At 51.1% G+C, this 23918-nt stretch overlaps 13 protein-coding genes across 13 annotated transcripts; 7 read left to right on the top strand and 6 right to left on the bottom strand. All coding sequences in view use genetic code 12, as the record gives it.

Annotated features, from left to right (window-relative positions):
• Positions 1-497: 497 nt before the first annotated feature.
• On the bottom strand, positions 498-1562 carry SEH1 (Seh1p; the record flags this gene model as incomplete). The annotated part of the gene is made up of 1 exon (XM_034158036.1): positions 498-1562. One exon carries the CDS (start codon positions 1560-1562, stop codon positions 498-500), a length of 1065 nt encoding a protein of 354 aa, XP_034010089.1.
• Positions 1563-2219: 657 nt separating this feature from the next.
• Positions 2220-2939, top strand: DIURU_005091 (uncharacterized protein; the record flags this gene model as incomplete). Its single annotated transcript, XM_034158035.1, has 1 exon — positions 2220-2939. The coding sequence occupies one exon, from the start codon at positions 2220-2222 to the stop codon at positions 2937-2939; it is 720 nt and encodes a 239-aa protein (XP_034010088.1).
• Positions 2940-3591: 652 nt separating this feature from the next.
• On the top strand, positions 3592-4767 carry DIURU_005090 (uncharacterized protein; the record flags this gene model as incomplete). Its single annotated transcript, XM_034158034.1, has 1 exon — positions 3592-4767. One exon carries the CDS (start codon positions 3592-3594, stop codon positions 4765-4767), a length of 1176 nt encoding a protein of 391 aa, XP_034010087.1.
• A 2511-nt stretch (positions 4768-7278) lies between these two features.
• DIURU_005089 (uncharacterized protein) lies at positions 7279-8103 on the top strand (the record flags this gene model as incomplete). Its single annotated transcript, XM_034158032.1, has 1 exon — positions 7279-8103. The coding sequence occupies one exon, from the start codon at positions 7279-7281 to the stop codon at positions 8101-8103; it is 825 nt and encodes a 274-aa protein (XP_034010086.1).
• A 69-nt stretch (positions 8104-8172) lies between these two features.
• On the bottom strand, positions 8173-8643 carry DIURU_005088 (mitochondrial 37S ribosomal protein MRPS8; the record flags this gene model as incomplete). Its single annotated transcript, XM_034158031.1, has 1 exon — positions 8173-8643. One exon carries the CDS (start codon positions 8641-8643, stop codon positions 8173-8175), a length of 471 nt encoding a protein of 156 aa, XP_034010085.1.
• Positions 8644-9126: 483 nt separating this feature from the next.
• On the top strand, positions 9127-9756 carry DIURU_005087 (uncharacterized protein; the record flags this gene model as incomplete). The annotated part of the gene is made up of 1 exon (XM_034158030.1): positions 9127-9756. The coding sequence occupies one exon, from the start codon at positions 9127-9129 to the stop codon at positions 9754-9756; it is 630 nt and encodes a 209-aa protein (XP_034010084.1).
• Positions 9757-10310: 554 nt separating this feature from the next.
• POX1-3 (acyl-CoA oxidase) lies at positions 10311-12467 on the bottom strand (the record flags this gene model as incomplete). The annotated part of the gene is made up of 1 exon (XM_034158029.1): positions 10311-12467. One exon carries the CDS (start codon positions 12465-12467, stop codon positions 10311-10313), a length of 2157 nt encoding a protein of 718 aa, XP_034010083.1.
• A 1298-nt stretch (positions 12468-13765) lies between these two features.
• DIURU_005085 (SCP2 sterol-binding domain-containing protein) lies at positions 13766-14146 on the top strand (the record flags this gene model as incomplete). Its single annotated transcript, XM_034158028.1, has 1 exon — positions 13766-14146. One exon carries the CDS (start codon positions 13766-13768, stop codon positions 14144-14146), a length of 381 nt encoding a protein of 126 aa, XP_034010082.1.
• Positions 14147-14799: 653 nt separating this feature from the next.
• DIURU_005084 (uncharacterized protein) lies at positions 14800-15630 on the bottom strand (the record flags this gene model as incomplete). The annotated part of the gene is made up of 1 exon (XM_034158027.1): positions 14800-15630. The coding sequence occupies one exon, from the start codon at positions 15628-15630 to the stop codon at positions 14800-14802; it is 831 nt and encodes a 276-aa protein (XP_034010081.1).
• Positions 15631-16245: 615 nt separating this feature from the next.
• On the bottom strand, positions 16246-17637 carry DIURU_005083 (uncharacterized protein; the record flags this gene model as incomplete). Its single annotated transcript, XM_034158026.1, has 1 exon — positions 16246-17637. One exon carries the CDS (start codon positions 17635-17637, stop codon positions 16246-16248), a length of 1392 nt encoding a protein of 463 aa, XP_034010080.1.
• A 1078-nt stretch (positions 17638-18715) lies between these two features.
• DIURU_005082 (uncharacterized protein) lies at positions 18716-19750 on the bottom strand (the record flags this gene model as incomplete). Its single annotated transcript, XM_034158025.1, has 1 exon — positions 18716-19750. One exon carries the CDS (start codon positions 19748-19750, stop codon positions 18716-18718), a length of 1035 nt encoding a protein of 344 aa, XP_034010079.1.
• Positions 19751-21026: 1276 nt separating this feature from the next.
• On the top strand, positions 21027-21950 carry DIURU_005081 (glucose-induced degradation complex subunit; the record flags this gene model as incomplete). Its single annotated transcript, XM_034158024.1, has 1 exon — positions 21027-21950. One exon carries the CDS (start codon positions 21027-21029, stop codon positions 21948-21950), a length of 924 nt encoding a protein of 307 aa, XP_034010078.1.
• Positions 21951-22741: 791 nt separating this feature from the next.
• Positions 22742-23908, top strand: HEM15 (ferrochelatase; the record flags this gene model as incomplete). Its single annotated transcript, XM_034158023.1, has 1 exon — positions 22742-23908. The coding sequence occupies one exon, from the start codon at positions 22742-22744 to the stop codon at positions 23906-23908; it is 1167 nt and encodes a 388-aa protein (XP_034010077.1).
• Positions 23909-23918: the final 10 nt, after the last annotated feature.

The raw sequence follows: 23918 nt of genomic DNA, 5'->3' as shown, positions 1-23918 counted from the left end.
GCAAGTTGCGTTGCACGGGTTGATAGCGTCTATTCAATTCGTCCTTTGTGCAGCGTATATTTCATTAAAATAGTGAATTGATAATTAATCATATTGTTTCTAGTACCGCAGTACAAAACTGTTGTTGTCTCGATTACCGTTGTCGCCTCCCATTGACGAGCAGCCGATTCCCGCAATCTTGGCCAGATTTCTCGGCTGGTGTTTGCTGTTTAAGAAACTGTTTGAGGAAGTTTCGCTATTGACAGGTCCTTTCACTTGGAACGGCACCACCTTGCTTCAAATTGATTCGATGGTTCCGATAACCCCATCAACAAAGCATCAGGTGCTAAATGCACTTGTCAGCGAATTGGAATCTGACAAAGCCTATTGGATAACATCGTCATCCCCACAAGTTTCCCAACTTGAACTGTGACGACAGATTACAAATGAGAGCTAGGAGGCTTAAAGAGCTGGGTGATGGAGCAAGCATCAGTACCGATTAGTGTAAATTATACTCATCACGCCATCCGTTCATCCGACGCCTCGACTATACGGTTCTCCAGACGGTTGCTCAGATTGATCACCAGCATACACTTCCACTCGCTCAAGTAGTTGCACTTCCACAACCGCACTTTGCCATCGTCACCCGCGCTCAGCAAAATGGTGCCGGTATTGTTCCAGTGGACCCGCCACACCTCGCTCTTGTGGTCGCCCAACTTTGCCAAAAGCTCCACCTTGATGTCCCCTTGCGGAAGGTCTTCGGCCTTGAATATCCGCACAAATCCGTCCTTACACGCCAGCGCGATGAGGTGGTACAGCCGTCCCATCAGCGGCGCCCACAGTACCAGCCGGATGAGCCCGTTGTGTTCGGGGAGCTCGCCAATGCGGCGGTAGCGGGTGGTGGCCAGCGACTCCCCCGCCGGCACCGCGTCGGCGCCGGCCATGGCACCGCTGTCGTCGTTGTCGTCACCCATGGGCCCGCCAAAGATAAATGCCTGGTCCAACGCCACCACGATGAACTTCTCCGTCGGGGTAAACTTAGCCGGACACCATTCGATGGAAAACGTCAGCTGGAGCGTCTTGGCCGGGAGGTTTTGCCGGAGCACAGGGATCTCCGTAGTGAGGGCCCACGCCGCTAAGTCCAGCGGGTCCATCAGTTCGTAGATCCGAAAGATACCGTCGGAACCAACACACCCAAGCTTAAGACCGAGGTGGGCGGGGGCAAACACCACGTCGTAGATGGGGCCGTGGCTCTCAATGGCGAGAGTTGCGAGGCGCAACCACCGGCGGCCCAGCCCGTGGAGCTCGTCACACTGCTCCTGCCAGATCTTGACCGTGCGGTCGTAGGAGCCGCTGGCAATCAAGTTCAGCAGGACAAACTCCGGGTGGGCCCACAGCACCTTGACGACGGGGGCGTCGTGCGCCTTCCACAGGTCGTTGAGGATCCACAGCTGGCTCGAGCGGTCGAAGTCGAACACCTTGATGTGCTGGTCGCTCAGCGCCGTGGCAAGCTGCTTGCCGTAGAAGTCATACTTGACGTCGTGGATGAGCTCGTCGTGCCCGGTGAAGAATGGCTTCAGCATTGGTCCTGTTCCGGGGTGGTGGGCGGCGTAAGATCTCCGCGGCGCGGGTCACGTGAAAACTTCCACAAATTAACAAACCATCAGCAAATGTAAACACCACACGATTTTAATGGATGGGCATTCTCGATGGTTTGAAGTGAGTTTTGACGAAGCTTACTTTTCATCTGACGAATCTATTTGTGTAAAATCTGAAAACGATTAGTATCATTTACTTTATGAGATTGAGGTGCGGCGCTGCAAAATCGCTACTCCATGAAGGCGCGATCACTTCACCCTGGATACAACGCCGATAACTCTCAGACAACCAATTAAACTGCTTGTTTTTATTCAATTCCTTTGTAAAAAATGATACCGGCTTGCTCGAACATAGTTGCTTCTTGTGTGTCATCCAATTCTTTTATTCCTGCCTCACTCGTCCCAGGCCTCGCCAGTTATGAGCCAATACCCTACACCATAGATCGCATCGCCTTATCGATCCACTCTGCAACTTCGCAGATACAAATACTGCCGGATTTCACTACGCTAGCTAACTCAACAGACACAAAGTCAACAGTCGATTTCGACCCGTTTCTTCGAATAGTAAGGTACAAGGGCTGGGCCATAAGTGTAGCGCTGGACGCAAACGTTACTTGAACCCATACGCCGCCCGTGATCATAATGGAGTCCCACTTTGATTTGGGTGATTACCATGATTACGAGTTTCTGGACGAACATCTGGATGGTAAGGATCCCATTGAGGTGACTTCTCACTATTCGGTTACCACATTGCCACAATTTCAGTTAGTGTTGAACAAACTTTCATTACAAACCGACCGCATTGCTTTAAGTAATTTCATTTTGGGTGTCCAGAAGTTGTTTGAGGAGTCCATGGAAGCATTACAAGAGATTATCACATGGTACTTCCCCTTTCCTTGGGGAGATATCAACAACCAGGACGAGTTAGCCGAGCCGTTACAAAACGTTTGCCCAACAGACATAAAGGTATTGTTTCGGGAAATCACCCAGGTGAATGAAAAGCTTGATCAGGATTTGGAGATACTCAAGCGGAAGTACCCAGAACCCTGGAATGACTTGACCAGTGACAACTACGTACTGCACACCGCAAAGCTCTTGAAGGAACGACACGCTGTGAAGGCCAATCACACCTGCAGGGTAAAAGAGTTCTTGCACAAGTGCCCAACACTTAGTCGACAAAACGCTGAAAAGCTCGAAGACGACCTTGACATGTTGGACTTGAGGTTTGATGAAATCTACGAGAAATTGGATGAGGCATTTCAAAAACTAGTCGAGGACTTGATCCGAGAATCAAATATTACGAGATCTATAGCGCTGGAAGCACTTGCAGCCGTCTATGAGCCGCCTATCAACAACTCGTGATGTATGTTCATTATTGATCACTTATGTATTAGCTGTATTATCATTGTAGAACTTATTGTTGCCTTAATGATTCGGTATAGCGCCTACCAGAATCATATTACAACATTATTCTCCTTATTTTCAAGTAGGTTACACAAGACGCCTTTTAAATTTGACAAGTCAGTGGAAGTTCCTCTACTATGACTTCAATTGTATCGGGGTCCGCTTTTGGCCTTCAAGATGCGAGATATATAGTCAGAGTTACCATAACCAAGTCTACCATGCCCTCCAACCGAAAGATTTGGTTAGAAGAAAGATAACGCACAATCTTTTTCTATACTCCACGAAATAATTGTGGCCTAACCATGGCTTGGTGATGATAATGTGGAAGGCACTTTGAGGTAGCAAAACCGTGCACGCCTACTTATATTCCTCCTTTGATTGCCTTTGTTTGATATTAGCCTGTCAATCAATCAATTGACTAAGCTAATAATGCAGAGATGTAATAGCTACATTTTGATAGGAAATGTTCTTTCATCTACGAAGGCTTGTCAAACCAACTTCTCTATTAGCCACACTTTTCCTGTATCGTGTCTTCTGCCTTCCCCTCACCGACTATTTTTCTCTGCGATAGTCATTCTTATCGCAGTGTTTAACACGCTAATCTTTCCCAATGTCCCAGTCAACCAATTCAAGTACCGAATGTGGAGACCGATGGAAAGAATTCCCGCTCAAGTTCTGCTCGCAAGCCAAATTGGACCGCTCCAGCCACTTCTTAATGAAGTTTCGCCGAGGGCCAGTGAACATCGTGGAAGACTTTACCAAACCCGTCCGACTCCATCAGAAAGATACTTATGGTATCCAGAACCATTTGAGCCGCAAACAAATGGATGAAATGTCTCAGATCCCTGCTAATAAGGTATTTGAAGACCAATCGAAGAAGATGGATTGCAAAGTCGCTCCTGATGGCGGTGGACGCCGCTCGCTTAAAAACTACTACCGACCTCAGGCCCGGCGGGGTTATCACAAGCAACTCCTGAAGGAGCTGATGCCATGGGTGCTAGAAGACTACGACGCCAGAAATGTGTATGTTGGGAACTATGAGGCTCTGCTGACTTTGATACCATTTGTACTTTCGCCGAGTCAAGATGGATATGAGTTAACGCCGATAGTGAAGCAATATAAGTTTACTCCTCGCCTCAACTGTACTACCGCCCAAAGATCGCGCTTGTACAAGGAGTGGTCCCACAAACTTCAAAGCTTGAGTAAGGAAAGCAAAGCGCCCAAGCGCGTTCTGTCTTTCGGCCGCATGCACATGGTCCTGGGTGAAGCCGACACGAGTCGTAACCCGGAGTTTGACGAACCTGATTACGAAGCCACTTTTGCCGACGATGAAGACGTTATTCTTGATGAAAATGACTCGCGGCAAAACAAGTGGTCCAAGCGGAAGCTCAACCAAGAATTGATTGAGGATGTGGTGTCTGATGACATGAGCCATCGCCAGCACCAAACAAGAATTTTGACGAAAGGTGGCAAAAGAATTCAGAAGATGTTGGCCATAGACGCAGGCGAGGGGAGCTTCTATGAAAGTAATGAGGAGGACGTGTCGCCTTGCTACGAGTCAGGGCTGGACTCTAGCGAGGACGAGATATCGCTACAAGCTGCTATCAATGAGATTGTTGCTGCAAGAACGGCGTCTCGTCCCCGAACCGTATTTGGCCACAACTTAGGTGATGGTATTGTCTCAATCAAAGCGTCCCCTGAAGTTCTCCGAGAGTTCCCACCCGGTCGCTGGTTGTCTTCTGGTCGGAGATTACCTTCTACTTCTGGAGGTACGAACACCCTTTAACTTGGGGTTCAATAACTGGATCTGGCAGGACCAGACAGTAAACACAGAGATTTAACAAAGCGCGCAATTTAATTAGGTTATCGGCAACAGTGGGATTGTCGTCGGAGTAAGTAACATAGTATCGTGAGTATAACAATATATAGGAGTATAATTTCGGTACATGCCCATTTTGAATGCTGGCATGATAAAACACCCCTCGCAAGAGATGCTGTGCGTTTGATCTGTGTCTCTATGAAAATAAAGCGGATAGAGAGTTCAAAATTTGAAGCTTAATGAATTGTATGATTTCCTTCGATACCTGATCAACTCTTTACTAGTGCTTACCTGGGTGAAGCTCACATTCGAATGTGCATAACGATCAATGCATACACTGATGCATGATATGCATGACCGCGCATCGGCGCACAATTGGGTATAAGGTACAAAATCAAATTGAACCTAAACTTAAAGCACAAAACTCTTTTAATTATGCTTTCTATCATGGTACGACTGTTGTTTTGTTTATCACTGTTAGTCGTAAGAGTGTCAAATACTTTCAGGCGCTCGCGCAGAAAGTTACGTGTGCACCTTACCAGGATGTATCGAGTCACCACAGTGAGGCCGAATCAAAATTATCACTTGGTTGATCAACAATATTCAGTCTGACAGTACCATGTTTCCAACTAAAGAGATCATTTAAGCAAACAGTGAGCTACATGGTGACAGCATTCACAAATTATTGACAGACCTTTATGATTTTTTATGGTGAGCAAAACTCGGTCAATTATTCGACCAGAACTGCGTGTGAAAAATGATATTCATAGAGCATATTCTTCTTAGATGATGTCGAAGTATCATTTGCATGTATAGCTGGGCGGCTATCACCCCATGATTGGAATGATGTAAGAGTGTAGCTTCATCTATCCTTGTGATGACGCCATTGTTGGTGGAGTTTGCCGTCACTAACACCTCCGCCAAAGAGGGCAAGACTTCTATTTCGCTGGTGTAAGGTCTCAAGGCATAGGCTGGAAAACCGACACATCAGGAGGAGACGTCCTCTGTCTAGAAGATGGTACGGCTATTTTCCCTGAGAAAGCCTCCCTGGGTACGGTACATCATGAATTAAGCACAACATCTAACGTTTCGGAAGGTTTGATGAGCTTAAATTCCAGTAGTTGAAATGGGGAGAGCCAAAGTCAAAGGGGTGGCGTTTGTTTGTTTTATTTCATCAACATTTAGCCCTCGAGATCGCAAGCGTGACACTCCACCCGCCACCTCATAATAGCCGACTCCCCTGAAGGCCAGTCCCCGCTCACACCTTCCAAGACCTGTCCACCGCCCCTCTATCACTCAGGTTTATTGCTTAACCACATTCTTACACTCTACATCGTCTGCCAACTACTGCTTCCCCTACAATTCTACAATCTCAATTTAGCAAGTTTGTATTACTATAGGGCCTTCAATAATTTACCCTGACACTCAAAGAATTTACTCGAGCACACAAAACATTTATCCTAACACTCGAGGAATTTACTCGAGCACACAAAAAATTTACCCGACCACACATTCTCGGTCACGCCTGAAAGCCAAGTCAGAATGCTACCGCCAGTGCTCGGTGGTGGCACCGTTGTAACTAGAACCTTTGTACTAGTACTTGGCGGCCATCGGGTTGTGGCCAGTGTCGCTAAGGATGTGCTCAATTCTCAGCCCGTCCGTCTAAATCTCTCAATGTAGTGTCACTTCCCCGCGATCTTTCTGTATCATCCCCACATCTTTCGGTATCGTCCCCTTCATTGCTATACTCTCCTCCATCACCTACCTTATCAGCCATTAATTGGTTCTGGTAGCAGCGCTAACCCCCCTGTGAGTCTAGCACAGTTCCTTGGCCTTGGCAGCCAAGTAGTCCATCCCACTATGTCAGCCTGGTCGCCTTCAACTTGTCTTGATCTAGCTTCCCCCTCTCTTCTGGACCTCCCCCTCCATCTCCTCTGTATCACTTAGGTCTCCTGCTATTGGCTTCACCACACACACACACTCTCTCTCTCTACTCCATAAATTACAACGCGCACACGAACGCTCACGGCCAGTAGTCTCCCCTAGTAGCCAACGTAAAAGGCGGCAGCCAGATTTATGTTCAAAGATTTGCATGTTTGTATTACTATAGGTCGATTTTTCTATACTCGGTATCACTCCCTGTGACTCCTTACTTCTCAGGGTTTCTAAGGGTTTCTTAGGGTTTCTCAGTATCTCGCGGTAGTCAAGACGATGGGTTTGTAGCCAGTGTTATGGTGATGAGACCTATTGAAATCGGAACCAGATGCTCTCTACTACGGTAACCACGTTCACAACGTACGCAGTATCACTACTTCTAAAACCACCCACAATCTGTCATCAAGTTAACACTCGTATCGTTTTCTTTTTTTCGCTTTAATTTCATTATTGCCCATGGTGGTGATTTCGCGTGCCCCCGGCCAGAGGCCATCGATCGCGCGCGCACTACGCGTATACCCATCACCCAGTATTCAGACGCGTATGGCGGTTCCCTCGCCCACTCTCGGAGAGGTCGTCTCGGCTATCGACAACGCCATCCGTCTCCACTACGCCACCCACACCGCCCCTCCCAACTTGACGGCGATCCTCGCCAGCAGCTCGCGCCTCCTCAGCTATAAGCTCACGCGTGCCGATGTCGCTCGAGTGTGCCACCATTCTCCCGTTTATACCATAACTGAACGCAGTGACGGCGAACTATGTATCGATATGGCTTCAGCGCCTGACCGTGGAGAGGTGGTTAAAAGCACAACCCCGTTGCTTGGCTCTACGCCGGACGACGTGGGGCTCGCCCAGTTTGTCCGCCGCTCGAAGACCCCGACGTCGCTGCCGACGAAAGTGGGTAAGCACTACCTGCTTCTGACACTCAGCAACCGTCCGGATAAGTTTACTTTTAAACAACGCAGCGAAAGCGACGCCACCGCCAAGCTGGGGCTCCTGTTGCTTGAGCGGATAAAACTCAAGGAAACCAAGCGGAAACTCGAACAAGCGACCCCTTCGCCAACGCCTGAAGAGGCGATGACCCCGGTATACGCCGCCAAAGTCTACGATATCCTCTTTTGCCAGCTGGACGGCAAAATCACCACCTACGAGCTCGAGCGGCTCGTCACTACTTGTCGCCAGCTGATCCTGGTCCCGCTAGCCACCGACGACATCAAGGGCGCCATTAAATACGTCGCCGACCGGCTCCCGCAAGTGTCGTGGGTAGAACGCCACATCAACGACGAAAACGTCACCGTGGTCCGGGTGGTGGGACCTCTAAACCGCCACCACGACCTCGCCAAAATTGCATCCAACCCTCTAGCATAACCCTCCTCTTCCAGTTCATTAATGCATTACTATATACAATGAAATACGCCAGGCGCCAGCTTCTCCCCTTCACTTGACTCTGAACAACGCCATCCCCTTGATGTTGCGCTTCGCCGCCTCCTGGACCTCCATGATCTGGTTCTGGGGCGTCTTGATGAACAAGCACTCCGCCGGCTGCAACGGCTTGATGAACCGCACGGGGAACCCTGACGAAAGCGCCTTCACTTCCTCCGTGGTCAAGTTGACCCGGCGCCCCGGAGTCAGCACCAACGAGATGTCGCGGATCACCGGCTGGTTATCCCGGTATTTGAGGCCCAACCACAACCGCCGGGTGGCGATATTGTCGGGAGTAACGTCGACGGGGGTGGTGTCGGGCCCGGCTGTCAGCCCCCGGTGGACCAGCGAGAGGAACCCTTCCTTGTACAACTGCAATGAGCACTCGATCAACTGGCGGGTGTAGGGGACCGACGTCGTGGCAATGTTGACGTTGTGGCAGTTCTTGATATGGCAACAGTAGTTGGCCAAGTGTTGCAATGACATCGCTCTCTCCGGTATCCGTTTCGCGAACCTGAAAATTTCGCACTCGCCCTAGTGCGGCGTAGACTACAAACGAGACCAATGAAGCTAACAAATATATGAACCACGAAAAAGTAGTTAGGACTGGGAAACAAAAAGGTAATGTTGGTTAGGTTCAGGTAGTGAATTAGGAAATTAAAAAAGTATGCCTTCAGCCAGATTCGAACTGACGATCTCCTCATTACTAGTGAGGTGCCTTACCACTTGGCCATAAAGGCTTATACGACAAAAAATTAACCCGCTTTATGGTACCATCCAGGTGGTACTAGCAACGCCGAACATCACTCTACACACTTTTTGAGCCCAGAATGTGTAATATTTTCACCTATATACCCTAGAATTATAATTTATTAGGGAATTTTTGCTTGTTTCGACCCCAATCGATCAATGTTTATGTGCGACTTGGCCATATCATCGCACTAAGTCCTCGTTCACATCACCCGCCAAATGGCCAACCAACAACCCACCACCATCGCCGCCAACGAAGAAAAGCTACAACAGCTTATCTTCAAAGCGCGTCATGAACTGCACAGAGCCAAACAGCCGCAGGCACCCGAGCCCGTATACTACCAGCCCCCGCGATGGACCGACGTCAAGATGCCCACGGTTCCGCCCCACCCCACCCGTTTAACGGTGGTCAATGATGCTAAGCGGGCAGTTTCCGGTGAGAAGGCCCCGTCACGTCTGCTTCCGGGCCAGTGGATGGACCCCAACGTGAAGCAGGCGTTGCTGAAAGTGCCCCCCGATTACGAAGGGCGCCTGATCGCCTGGAGCGTGGTGGCAGCAGCAGTGCTTTTATTCGTTCAAAATTGTGTCCTGCGAGAGACGTTGCCATTACCTGATTACCTGAATGATGTGATTATCGCCATATACTGCTTGTTGGCGCTTAACGTGGTGCGGAGGGGTCTCCGGCTCTACCATGGCTGGAACCTGGTAAACACCATTCCTTTGACTAATGAGCAGCGAGAACTCATCGGGTTACCCCCGTTGGGTGGCGCCCCGACCACGCCGCAATACGAAAAGGACGATATCAAGCCTCGTCAGGTACGAGTACACGTGGCCCCCTCCATCGAGTAATCCAAGAAGCTAACGTGTTGTCAAAGAGATGTGGCGCTTAATAATCAGTGGTGAGTGGTTTCTGGTCATTGTTCAAATCGTTAGTCCATGGCATTCATTTTATGACATTTAAAACAATAGTGCCCTGATACTATACCGATGATGACGTCAACGGCTAACGTCTAGCAAACTCCTGTTGCTGGAACGAAACTAGCGTTACTTTGGTATTATTGAGTAACGTTGAATTACTTCATAATTGCGAATTTATTGGTACAATTATCATATGAGTTCGCAATAGCGATAGCTCATAAGTGGATCTATTGACACATCAGGGCCAGACAGACGCTTAGGCAAAAGGCCTGAGAAAGCTAATAAGATAATTCTTTAATACAAATTTCACACTGCTTAACCAGTCTACGTAATTGGAATCATTCGGATACGTCGCTTACTTCTTAGCGAACCTAGATGCGACTAGATCACAATAGAATGTTGCGCAGTACAATCACAATGGTTAGTTACTTTCGTGTACATTTTCTGGTTTCGAACAAACGTGGCTCATTATCTAAACATAAAAACTAGTCAAAAGTGGGGGCGTCGTCGGCCGACAAGATCTCGGCGGCGTCGAACGACTTTTCGTAACGGTCGCGGGCCTCGAGCGAGCCGCGGTTCAACATGTCGACGAGGATCTTGGTGTCCTTGTTCTTGTCGTTGGCGGGGTTGTTTTGCGCCTTGACCACACCCAAGTAGTTTTCGTAGATGTTACCGTCGTATCTACCAATGGCCGAGTTGATCATCATGTCGGTCAATTGGAAGGAGTCGGTGTAACCCACGACGTTGGGTCTGATTTCCTTCGACAACTTGGGCAAGAGCTCGACGTTGACCTGGGTGAACAACTTCGCCGAGAGGATGTTGTTCGACAACAAGTAGGTCAGCGAGTGTTGCAAGATCATGCCGGCGGCGTAGTACTTACCGAGCAAGTCCAAGTAGGGGACCAAGTCCTTGTGTTCGAACTCGGCCACCCGGCGGACGTACTCTTCGAGCAAGTAGTGGTGAGCCTTCAACCGGGTGATTTGGACAAGGTCGGGCCCCAAGGCGTCGAAGTCCTCGCCGTTGACCTTCCATTGCTGGTAGCAGGCGTACGACGAGCGCATGATGGCGATCTCGAGCGCTCTCGCCACCTTGGACAAGTCCTGGACGTCGTCGAGCGACTTAAGGATGTATTCTTCGGCCTTGTCTTCGACGAACTGCTTGGTGTCGTTCAAGAACGCCAGCGAACCCTTGACGACCTTTTCGTCCTCAAAGTGGCCGATGGTGTGCTTGACGATGGGCTTACCCACAAACACACCCAAGATGTTGTTGTCACCTTCCCAGGTACATTGGACCACCCAGTCGTTGTAAGCCTTACCGAACCCGTTGTAGGCGGAGTACCCGTGACCACCACACGATTGACGGCACTCGTCGATACAGGCGGCAGCCAACCAGGTCAAGTTCAGCTTCAACGCACCGGAGTCGATGAAAAGCGACTTCATGGCTTCGATACCTTCCATCAACTTTTCGTCGTCGGCCTGGTCGACGGCGTCGTCCAAAAGCGACATGGTGTCGAAGATGGTCTTTTCCACCTTGAGGGCACCCGCCGAGGCGACGTAGGCGGCGGCCAAGTAGGGGAAAAGACGCTTTTGGTGCAAGGCGTAGTCGATGATCTGGACTTCCTTGGCGCCCTCGTCGTCGTCGAAATTCCCGTTCTTGTGGAATTGACGACGGCCAATGGCGTATCTGAGGGCGATGGTGGTCATCCGCGCCATCATCCGGTACGAGTCCAAGCACATCATCACTCTACCGCCCAAAAGGGCCGAGTAGGCGAGCTGTTCAAGGGGAGGCAAGGTGACTTCACCCAGTCTCAGCACCCGGGCAAACTTCTGCAACATGAAGTAACGGGGGATACGCACGTGGGAGAACTGGATCCACCCGTTGTCGATCCCGTCACGCCCCATCTTGCGGCCAATGTCACCGACGGTAACACCAGGGTTCAAGTTGTGTTGCGAGTCTCTCAAGGGGACGACGAACGTCTTGACGCCGTAGTCCTCGTCGTCGACGATCAACCGCGCGTACACGGTACAGTGGGTGGCGGAGTGGGCAGCCCCACCGATCCACCACTTGGTGGCACCAATGTGCGGGGTGTTGATGACAAACTCGTCGGTGTCCTTGTCGAAAGTGGCGGTGGTTTCCAACGCCATGACGTTGGACCCGTGGGCCAATTCCGTCATCCCGAAACACCCGTAGATGTTCTTAAGGTAGCACGCCTCCTTGTGCAACGCCCAGTATTCCAACTGGTCGAAGGTCCCGTTACCCCGGATACACGAGATGAACAACCCCAAGTTGACCCCCACTCTGGTACCGACCTGAGGGTCGAAAACACCAATGAGGGACAACCGGTTCTGGAATTCCTGGAACGAGTTGGTTTCGAGGTACTGGGCGACTCTGGCGATCTTCTTCGCCGTCAACTCACGTTCTTGTTCCTTCAGCAAGTCGTAGTAGGCCGGGGTGGCGGCGAGGATGGGGTCCCGCTCCATCTGCTCCGTCAACCGCGCCACCTCTTCCGAGCGCTCCTGGGAGCCCTCGAGAAAGTAGTTCATCTTGACGGGGTCGATCTTCTGCTGGGCCCGCTCGGCGGCAATCAACAGCGCCGGGTCGGGGCCTTGTTCGTACAGCACGGTATTCTTAGCGATAACCATAGTGGTGTGTGGCAACTACTTCATCGTGGGGCGGCGACGCGTTTTATAGTGGGGGTAGCAAAAGTCACAGGCGTGGGGAAGCGCCGCCGGCACTGCGTCGAGTGCGAAGTTTAGGTGGTGGGCACCATCAACTAGTTTGCGACTGAACCGAGGAAATGACGATATTAGAGGTCGATAGGGTTGTTATAGAGAGTAGTGTCACATCCAGTTGCTTCGTTTTGGCTATAATGGTGGTGGTGGCGTGGACTACGGGTGGTCGAGTTCGGACTTTTTTCACATGGTGCCGAGGCACCATTCACGTGCGAAATAACTTGGGGGAGACGATGAAGCCCAGATCAAGACAATATGGGGTAGGCTTCCCCCTGGGGAAGCAACGGGTGTGATTTTTCCGAAGCTGATGTCGACGTCGGTGTTACCGGCACACAAAAAAGGTAGTCGCCCGAAGTAGGACGGCTATTATCTGGCCTGGTTTCCAGTGAGACTACCTGTCTAACAATTAATTGTTAATTGCTAGTGAGACGGTGCGGGTGAAGGTTAGTGAGCGCGCGCTAGCTTTGTTAAAACAAATAAACAGCTAACGGTTACCCCTAGCCATTATCCCTTAACTAAAGTTACACGGCACTGCTGAATCGGCCTGTGACCTTGAACACTAAAAGTCGACCCGAAATTTCAGTGACCCGAAACTCGAGGCTACAAGGTCAAACCCTCACTAAGCTGGTGCCGTCCCCGCCTTTCGGGGTTCGGCGTCACCACGCACGCCCGCTCTCATCTCACGTATAACGTCTTTGCCTCTCCCGCTCGACGTTCGCAAAATTGCGGGGAAGTGCATGTGACACCGCCATGACCGACCCCCCACATTTCGCACCGCCCTCCCATAACGGCAACTGGCGTCGAGGAGGGGCAGCCCGCTCCCTGACTCCGCGGGCAAGCGTTACTTGCCCCGGCAGCCACGCCTCGCCTTCCGCGGATAGATTGGGGGGGGAAGTGAACCAAACACACGAGTAGTAGGGATCGAGGGGTTCGGCACTAGCACTAGCCCCTCAATAACGTCGGCAACGGCCGACACTTCCCCCCACCTCCGAACTAACTCCGAAGCCAACTGGCATCATATGCAGCGATCTCCGTAGACCGAGGACGACGTGCCCCTCAGCGTTGGCACTAAAAGCTAGCGCCGATAAGGCAGGGCGCCACCCGAAAAGGGGCCGGGGCAAGCGAGCGTGCACGTGGAATTTCTCGCCCATGATATAAGACGGCGCCCCCCTCCGCCACTTGGCCTTTCTCTTATCAAATCACTTAATATGTCTGTTAACGTCGAAGGTTTCGAATCGGGTCCTTTCTTTGAATTGTTGCAAGGTGCTCTCGTCGACGAGCCCACCAAGAAGCAAGCGATCAAGGGGGTCAAGGCCGTCATTGTCCTTACGTTGAAGAACAAGGACGGCAAGACCCAGTCGTGGGTGTTGGACTTGAAGAACGACGGCACCGTCGCCACCGCCGACAAGGTGCCCAAGTCGGACGTCCAGTTGATCTTGGCCGACGAGGACTTTGTCAAGTTGGCCAACGGCGAGGCCAACGGGCAGAAGTTGTTCATGAACGGTAAGCTCAAGTTGAAGGGGAACATGATGAAGGCCACCGCCATTGAAGGGGTGTTCAAGAAGTTGGACCCCAGATCTAAGTTGTAAGTTATTGACTAATGTACACCTTAGCTTAACCAAAATTGTAGATGAAAACAACGACCATTTAACGTCAATGGCGTGTGTTTACGTTCAATCGGTCTGGGGGAAGTAGGCAGGCTGTGCTTGTGGTCCTATGAGGTTAGGTGACTCAATCTGACTCAGCTGTAAAACTTGTCGAGACCAATTAGGTAGTCTCATTGAAATGTCGATCCATGATCTACGATGAGTATTAAACTTCACAAAACGATCAACAACGGAAAGATTGACGAAGATATCGACAATCGTTGTAGGCTATGATACATCACTTGTTAGCGTCTGCATGGGTCATTGGATCGTCTATTCGAGTCTACTTTCGTGTAGCATTCATCTAAAGCACTTATCAGATCTCGGTATGAGGCGGATGATGGCCTCAATGCCAATGCAATCAAAGATGCTCAACGGACTGAGATCTAAACAAGTTCGCAATGACGATGGCCTGAATTTTGCTACGTTGAGGTGTATCCTCAACTTGATGTTCACTATCCGCCAATTTTTTATTTGATGAGTAGCCTTCTTTAATACTCAAAGCAGATGTTGATTCGAAAGCTCTTCTTCACGACATAGTTTACTTGAACCAGATCAACCAATCGAAATTGAGATGCCTTGAGGTTCCTCAAAGATCACAAGCCTTTGCGTCGAGGTGGTGAGATTGGATCTTGTTGATGAGAGGCGACAGCCACGCCAACTTTCACCTGTTCTTTATGACGATATAACGGGCATGTTTCGAATAAGTGAGGAGCAAAGTAAAGCGCCGGCCCCCGAAACCCACAGTCACATCTACCTGACCGCCAGTCAACTTCCACCATTCGTGTGGTTTGGTTTAAGAGAACAGGTTTATCGAATCGAAAGTGGTAAAGCAAGTGTCTTCTGAAGAGAGTTTTGGTCAGCCAGATCCTCTCATCGTTACAGCCTTTCCACTGACACTTGAATGGTTTTTCAATGGGACTGAGGATCCTCAATCTTTCCCTTATAGGGATCGCCGTTCTGCGTGCAAAAACTCTCGGCATAGCCAGTCCTGAATGGCTCGAAACTGACATTGCTCGTCTAAATGGGCCTTGAACCTTTGGTACTAGTCCTCCTCTGTGTGACCGAGACTCCAAGTTTACCATCATCGTCAGCTTACTGCCAACCAATCCCTGATTAGAGGTGGCAGTCGTGGTTTGGCTGGAGGAGTCTCTAGGACTCTCAGTTCCCAGTTGGAGGATATCGTATGGGTAGACATCTTTCGCAGGTTGAGGCGTGGGAGGAGTCATTGGCTTGTGATCATAGAACGCTTGGTTACCTCCAAGCTGAAGTGAACCAATAGGCGGCGAGTTTTTGACAACCCGAATAGGAGGCGGCCGGTACTGAAAGTCGGGAACGTCATCGGCAATAATGGTGGGGTCGTTTATAGACTTAACGTGGTCTCTTCTTCCGGGGGCATTGTTTCCTCCTCCAGAAGACTTATTCATCTAAACTTGAGGATGAATGTAATGAGAAACGTTTGCTTCATCTCCTTTATTGTTGCCTTGAGCAAATGACATAGATCTGGTGTCATCAGGAAGTTGGAGACATCGTCAACCATGGGCTAATATGTGAGCAAGCGAGCGCATCTTCTGGAGTCAAATGTCGTTTGTAGCAGGAATTAAGAGTAATGGTATTAAAAAGCGTATCCAATTTCAATCAATTGGCATCGTAGTCTCAAAACGTGGGAATTAATGTTATGCTTTAATGAGGTACCCACCATCTCCATTGTGAGTGTGGCTTATGTGCAGGATATAGCATCAACTCGTTGTGAGTAGTTGATTCGGTGAAGATTACAACCAGTAGCTTTCGATAATCAATTTACTCACCTCTATTCCTAAGCTATGCTTACAATGTCAGATGTCATTGTGATAATGTCACGAAAGATGGCTTCAAACACAAGCTATTGATTACGATTTACTCAATGCATCATTCGATTATGCTGATAAACTCACTCTATAAGGAAATATATTAGGCACGGCCGGGGTATATAATTAGGGCTTTCAGTGCCAGTTAGGCCGTGCCAATTGAGCCGTGCCAATTAGACCGTGCCAGTTAGGCCGTTAGGCCACGGGGGCGGCGTGCCACCGGCGCCGGCTGAAGTAAAACAACACCACAAGCACCAGCAATACCGCCACCCACAGGGTGAGGCGGAACACCTGGGCGTAGCACCCGGCGCCGTGGAGACACTGGTGGGTCTTGGTCACCACCAGCGCCGCGGTGGCGGCGTCTGCCAGCGACATCACCACCACCTCGGAGTTGGCATCGTACACTTTGCCAAACCACAGAGTCAACAAGTACAGGGGCACGATCGGCGATAAGTTGATCACCCCCCAGTTATAACTAAACTTTTCCAAGCCGAACACATCGGCTACCACTGCGGGCATGGCGCAGAAGAGGAAGCCATAGCTGAAGCCGTTAAGCCACAGCGCCACCATTAATTGGGAGGCGTCACTGATGGTAAGACCAAGCAACTGGCTGAAAACAAGTCCCAGAGTGGGGATAAGTAATAGCAGACTCCGAGGCACTTTACGCAGCACCACGTAGTCCCCTAGTAAGCCAGCAACGATGCGGCCAATGCAGTTGGCCACCAGAATAATCAGCACTTGGCCCTGTTGCGTTTTGGCAGCTATCTTCTCTGAGGTGCCTTTAGGAAGCAATGCTTTGGCCATGTAGCCCACCAGGTAAATGTACATTTGTCCCAAGGCGGCGCCGAGGCCGAGGACGATGAAAAACACCCAGAATTGAGGCGACGACACTAGCGACGGTTGTTCAAGCTTAGCGGCGTAGGCTTTGGTGGTGGCCAGTTTCTCTTTATCGCTGGTTACATGAGGAGTTTCCGTGGTCGTCTTGGCGGTACCGACAACAGCGTCGACGCCAATACGGTCGACAAACCAGATCAGCGGCAAGCACATCGCCGTGATTGCCACCACCAGAATAGCAAGAAAGCCAAGGAACTTGGCGGTGTCGCCGGGACACACCACCAGCGCCATTTGACTGAATACCATCGCCAGAAGCCCGTATAGAGCTAAGGGGAGCAGGGTAGCGACACCACGAATTGACGGGAAACACACCGCACAGCACTTAATCGTGGCCAGATTGATGAACGTCAGCCCTCCTCCGATCAAGAACATGAGTGCCATCAGTACTGGCACCAGTGCTGCTGCTTCGCCGACGAGGTACTGGTAGCGGAGCCCTTGGTAGGCCAATGCGATCACCACTGCCCCGACGGCGATGGCAAGCAGGAACCCTCGTGAGTCCACGATCTTACCGGCGCCAGGACCGGCGAGAGCCACGCCCACCAGGCCACAGAGCGCTAGCTGGCTCAGATCGGTCGCCAGGTAGTCTAACCGCTGGGCGAGCTGGGGGCCAAACAGCAGGTAGAGGTAGAGGGTGCCGCACACGAGCCCGAGGAACGTGCACAGCAAAAGCACAAACGACTTGTGGAACGCCATCGTTCCTGTGTGTGGTGGCAGAAGGTTATGGTGGGCGGAGTTGGTGGGACGACGGTAAAATACGTGTTCGGATCTAAGCGCGACTTTGGCGTGTAGATTGTGTGGGACCTGTACCGCGGCGCGACGCAAATGAAGGTGTGAAAGTGTGGCTCAATCGGGCTTTTTGAGGCCTCGATTTGGAGATTTAATGGTGAAACTGTGCACTAGAATACATATATTGAAACATGATGGGTATACATATTTGATAAATCTCTTTTGCGCTTGATTCAATGGGATCTTGTTATTTAGGTGTTGTTTATGTGGCAGTTAAGAAGGAGTGCGTGGGGTGGGGTAGATTTTGAGGGTCGCACTAAGGGGTTAGTAGTAGGGGAATTGAAGTATCATTAATCAAATTATACGACGTACCAGCTTTCGTACTGTTGCACCATGCTATTTACATTTCGGTGTTCACGTAAATATTAAGGGTCTTGCATGTTTATGGGCTTGGCACTGAGAATTTTTCACTATTTTACCAATTTTAACAACGACAGGAGATTAACGCGAAAACCTGGGAGTAGTGGGGCTGTTCGAGTCTGGGAGATGACATATTGTATTTAATGTCTAACTTAAAATTTTGAAAGCTTAAGTTTCTTTTGTTGCCACCGGCTTTGTCCCAGATCCGCCTGGAACATTCTCCCTCCTGTCACCCTCTGTCACTGGGGGTGTCAGCACCACCGTTCATAATCATGCCACTGTAAAACTCACACGGCATTATTGGGTTCTAGATTCTTTTGGACCAGCAGCAGGGGATGGTCATCTCTTGCTGGTAGCCTTTCACTTCGGAACCTACGGTGCCCCATAGGGTGTTTACTAAGGGTGAACAGGTTTGGAGTCATGGACACTTGGCTACACGACCCTTTCGTACCTAATCAGGAAAGTTACCACTAACCGCTCAAGACTGTAACCTCGCAATATGACCAAACTCACGTTTATTATTTGCTAATGAGCTAACAAATTCGTCATGGCTCTAAGTTGCCATGGTTATGTGACTGTTGAAATGTACCCCTAATGAAATGAAGAAAATGGTGGTTAATGGGGCCTAGCCGCGCTTGAGGCGGAACAGGCGGATCGACGGCAGTTTGAACGAGCGGAGCGACAGCGGCTTGCTCTTCGGCGGCAGCGGCGGCGGCTCCAGCTCCAGCCGACGGCGCCCGTCCATGTAGGCGCACACGTTCCACATCGTCCACTCCAAGTGGTTCAGCTGCAAATGGTTGACGACCTCGGCGCGCATCTGCGGTGAGAACTTGGTGAGCATGAGCACGCAGGTGAACTGTTCCGGCGAAAGCGTCATGGCGCCGTATTTGACTTCGATCTGGGTGTTGTAGACCTGGTCCCAGGCGCGGCCCAGGTGGTCGGCGATGGGGTCCTCGGTGAGAAGTTGGAGCGCCATGAGCGGGGTGTAGCGCCCGAAGCGGTCGACGATCTCCCGGATCAACTGGTCGGCGGAGGGGGCGTTTTTGTACTGGGTCCATAGCAGGTGGGACGTCGTCTTGCGCACCAAGTGGAACACCGCCTTGTCGTACAGCGGCACCAACTCCGGCGGCACCGGCGCCGCCAGCGCCACCAGCGCCAGCGCGTGGGTCAGCGGGTTGGTGTCGTTCAGCTCCGCCATCAGCGTCTCGCTGAAGATCTCGTCCAGCTCGCTCAGCAGGCCCCGGGCGGGCTTGTGGAGTCGAGGCAAAGGGGGTGCGTGGGAGTCGTGGAACTGGCCGTAAGGGTGCGGGGCGGGGCTGCCGTGGCGGCTCGAGTTGTTGGAGACGCTGCGGCGGTACGTATCCACCTTAGTGAGCTCGAGGCGCTTCTCGTGGAGCATCGGCGGCGGCGCCCGCGGGTCGTTGGCCGCCAACACCAGCGTCATCAGCGCCCCCGTGCCGTCAAACAAAAAGTCGACGTACTGGCGGAACCAGTAGGTACCCTTGCCGGCGAGGCGGAGCAACTGCGACTTCCACTGGAAGAAGTGGTTGGCGTCCAGGTACTCGCCGAGCTCGACGGGGGCCGCGAGCAGGCGCTTCTTGAGGATCGCCTCGACCTTGACCATCTCCCGGGCCATGTATTGCTTTGAGGCAGCCACCATCACGGGTTAAATGTCGTGTGATTTCAAGCGGGATCCGACAGTTTTAGATATCAAATGGGGATAGCGTCCGGGTTTTATTAGCTGGGATACGACGGGGGTTTATTACTGGAACGGGACAAGCGACGCGTCAACTTTATCGAACAGCAAATAAAATGCCAGTAAAGTGCAGGGCGATCCAACGGTGTATTTCTATGCCTCGCCAGGTGTCGCCGTTTCCCCACCCTTCAAATTATCCTGCTGGGGGGGCTAAACGGTGCTTTTTTTCCCCGTCCGGGGTAGGCGCGGTCCGCGGTTGCTTTCCCGATTGGGAAAAGAACTATGACCTCTACACTGGCGCCGTGCAGAAGAATAGCCAGGCAAATGGGGACAGCGTCAATCACTAGGCGTAGGCAGCGTGGGCCATGACACCATCGGACTTCGGCTGCATTGTCCTGAGACCCTAAGCCCCCTGGCCCTCACGTCACCAGTGACAGTGACTCCAGCGCCACTTAGGCGCCAGACACGCTCTGACCCAATGGGATCACCGCCACTAAAACAAACCCGTGACGCCAACAAGCAATTTGCCAGTCCAGTATAAACCATAACGACCACTCCCTTAAAGCTTGAGGTGGTGTGTCCCGACCTTATTGCCCTTGTTCTGTAACATGACATAATGAAGGCTATGGCGTCCCCGCGACAAAATATACCGATCGTGGAAAAGCCTCCACGACAACGGCAAACAGGTGTCACTTGGCCCGTTGGCCCGTTGGTTGGGAACTCCTGGATTAATGCTTAGAGCGCCATTTCCTGAAGGGTGACGTGTATTAACACGTCCGCGCGATCGGCTTCTACCTGAACCGCCGGAGCCGGTGTCATGCTTGCGCCAGTAGTGACAAAGAGAAAGAAAAACAAGTGAACGACGTATCACGCTGACGAGGGAATTCTTCTAAGGAAGTTAGCCAGAAAAATGAGCTCATTTTGGTTTACACCTTAAAGGTGCCAAAACGACGGATATGTGGATAAGGGAGCCCCGGGAAGTGCTTCGTATGAGGTGTTGTTTATTGTGAGGGGGGGAAGCGCGGAGATTGCAATTAGGTAAAAAAAAAGAGACACCACCAGGGCTGCGTAACCAAATAACTTATCACAGATGGTGTGGGGACGCGATCGCAGAGAAAAAAAAGGGGCGACAATTCGTGCACTTATGAGAGAGCAATTACCCAGGGCTGCGTAACCATAAAGCCGCACTCAATTTACCTACCACCACTACTGCTCTATCTCTAGTAAAGTACCGACTGCCATGGCGGTGCCGAAACACAAGCTTGACCAGCTTATCCTCAACTATTTCATCCAGGAAGGGTTTCAAGCAGCGGCGATAGCCTTTGCTAACGAGATTGGCGTCGCTATTGACCCGCTGGACCCCCGCCGCCAGACCCCCCCTGTCGCCACCGCCACCGCCATCACCCAGGGTTATCTGACCATTACTCAGAGGAAACAAATCAAACGGCTTATACTTCAAGGTCATATAACCGAAGCCATCGCCACCATATCCCAGTATTTCCCCCTGGTGCTCGATGCTAACAACCTACTCCATTTTAAGCTATTGCGCCTAAATCTCATTGAAATGATTAGAACTCACAAACAGGGCGAAGACAACGGCATTGACGACGAAAACCATGACTTTCTTTCCGAAATTTTGGCGTTTGTCCGCGAGCATTTGATCACCAAGGTGCTGCTGCTGTATAAGTTGCTCCACGAGCTCGAGGTGACGATGCTGCTCTTGTGTTTCCGCTACGACCCCCTGCTGGCCGGGGTGGCGTCGTTGCCCGTGGAGCTTCGCGGGTTGTTTGATCTCTCAATGAGAACTCAGTGCTACCGGTTAGTTAATCGGGCTATTCTTTCGTTAAGCGAAACCACTACCTATCTGGGAGTTCCCTACCCAGTATTGGATACTCTGGGTGTGCTGAAAATCGATGGCGCTCGGTTAGAAGAAGATAATATCGGGGAGATTACCATATACTCTCCCGATGACGAGGACCAGTCGTCGCTCGCTAACGAGATCACTACTGATGCCAATGGCGAGGGAGAAGAACCCGATGAAGTCGATGCCACCGTGCTTGAACTGAAACTTGAACGAGTGGTTAAATTGTGGGCAGTCACCGAACAACGCATCGCCGATCTAAATATTAAGGGGTTGACTAAACCCGCCCCCGTCCCCGCATGATTATACAATTGGAGAATGATTATCGCTAATCTGGTCAACAAATTCATCAATACTACGCAGAATGAACGACTGATTGAGCCCAGTGTATGGTCTCTTCACGGCTCCGTTATAATCGACAAAGATGATTGAAAACCGGTCCCTAAGTCAAATGCTGATGTCGATAGTGACACCACATCTGGTGTACGTACTCGTTTCCACGCGCGATGATTCACCCGGCATGGCTCATCGTCGACGTCACCACCACCATCACCGTCATAGCATAATGGAATTTTCAATTTAAATTAATCTAAAACTTAACAAAAGCCCATCTAAACGACATTTTGAAATTTCAAATTACTTCGAGTGCCGTAATTACTGGAGAGCAATCTAGTGCGGAGCCATTGGTGGCGAGCACTCACTAATACTTATCTAGACCATCTGTAGCTGACAAATGCACCTCGACAGCATATTGAATCACTGCTTATACACCTACAGCAAAGCATACATCCCTCATATTTCAAATTTTTCACTTTCAAACACTTACTTTTCGCTTACCTTGTGTCGCCCCCCTAGTGGTCCATCTCATCTCATATGATAAGTAAACCACCTACCACTTAAATCACTGATGAAAAACACTTTTAAATACTCAACTATCTCACGGATTGAAGCTGACAATGCTCGGCGGCAGCACATGCTTTTTAAGCCTTTTTCCGTCCGTTGCTTGCTCGGTCTCCGCGTCCCACTTTAAAGCCGCGGCGGAGTGCTGCTCACTGACAATTTGGACAGCACTCACTCACTCATATATTTCCACCATGAGAGGCGTGTTTGCATCGGTGCTGCGATGGCTGGCGATCCGGTGGCAGCTGACGCTGGCCCGCCCGGCCAGACTGCCCACGGGCGTGGTATTTATGAATATGGGGGGTCCGCTGACGGTGAAAGAGACCTACGACTTCCTCTTCCGCCTCTTCAGCGACGGCGATTTGATCCCGTTTGGCCGCTTCCAGAACATCTTGGCCAAGTTTATTGCCACCAGAAGAACCCCTACCATTGAGAAACACTACGAGGAGATCGGCGGCGGCTCCCCCATCCGCAAATGGTCCGAGTACCAGTGCGGCGAGGTGTGCCGTATTTTGGACGAAACCAGCCCGGAAACGGCTCCCCATAAGCCTTACGTGGCGTTCAGATACGCCAACCCGTTGACGGAGGACACGTTGGTCCAGATGAAGCAGGACGGCGTCAAGCGGGCGGTGGCGTTTTCGCAGTACCCCCAGTTCTCGTACTCGACGCTGGGGTCGCTGATGAATGAATTGTACCGCCAGACGCTCAAATTGGACCCCGAGAGACTGATTGAGTGGTCGTTCATCGACCGCTGGCCCCAACTTCCCGGTTTGGTCGACGCCTTCGCCAATAACATCACCGATAAGCTCAACGAGTACCCCGCCGCCGTCCGGGATAAAGTGGTGGTGTTGTTCTCGGCCCACTCGCTTCCGATGGAGATCGTCAACCGGGGGGACCTGTACCCGGCCGAGGTCGCCGCCACCGTGTACGCGATCATGGAGAAGCTTAAGTTCCTGAACCCTTACCGTCTCGTGTGGCAGTCGCAAGTGGGGCCGAAGCCGTGGCTTGGAGGCCAGACGGCCAAGATCACCGAGAAACTCGAACAGAGAGACGATATCCCCGGGATCGTGTTGGTGCCCGTGGCGTTCACGCTGGACCACATCGAAACCCTCCACGAACTCGACATCGAGCTTATGGAGGAGTGTAAGAACCCGGAAAAGATCAAGCGGGCGGAGTCGCTCAACGATAACCCCGTGTTCATCGCGGGGCTCGCCGACTTGGTCAAGGACCATTTGGCTAAAAACGAGCCCTACCTGAACCAGTTGGAGCTCGACTGCCAGCTTGGCGGCGACAAGGCCAAGAACACGTTCGCCCACCCGAAACAGATGTTTGGTCCTCAAACGAGATCTTCGTCTACGTAAATAGAAAGGA

Source organism: Diutina rugosa, assembly GCF_008704595.1.
Source record: "Diutina rugosa strain CBS 613 chromosome Unknown scaffold38_size132560, whole genome shotgun sequence".
Classification (NCBI taxonomy): domain Eukaryota; kingdom Fungi; phylum Ascomycota; class Pichiomycetes; order Serinales; family Debaryomycetaceae; genus Diutina; species Diutina rugosa.
The sequence above is the reverse complement of the archived record's forward strand: the minus strand, read 5'-3'. Positions and strand labels throughout refer to the sequence as shown.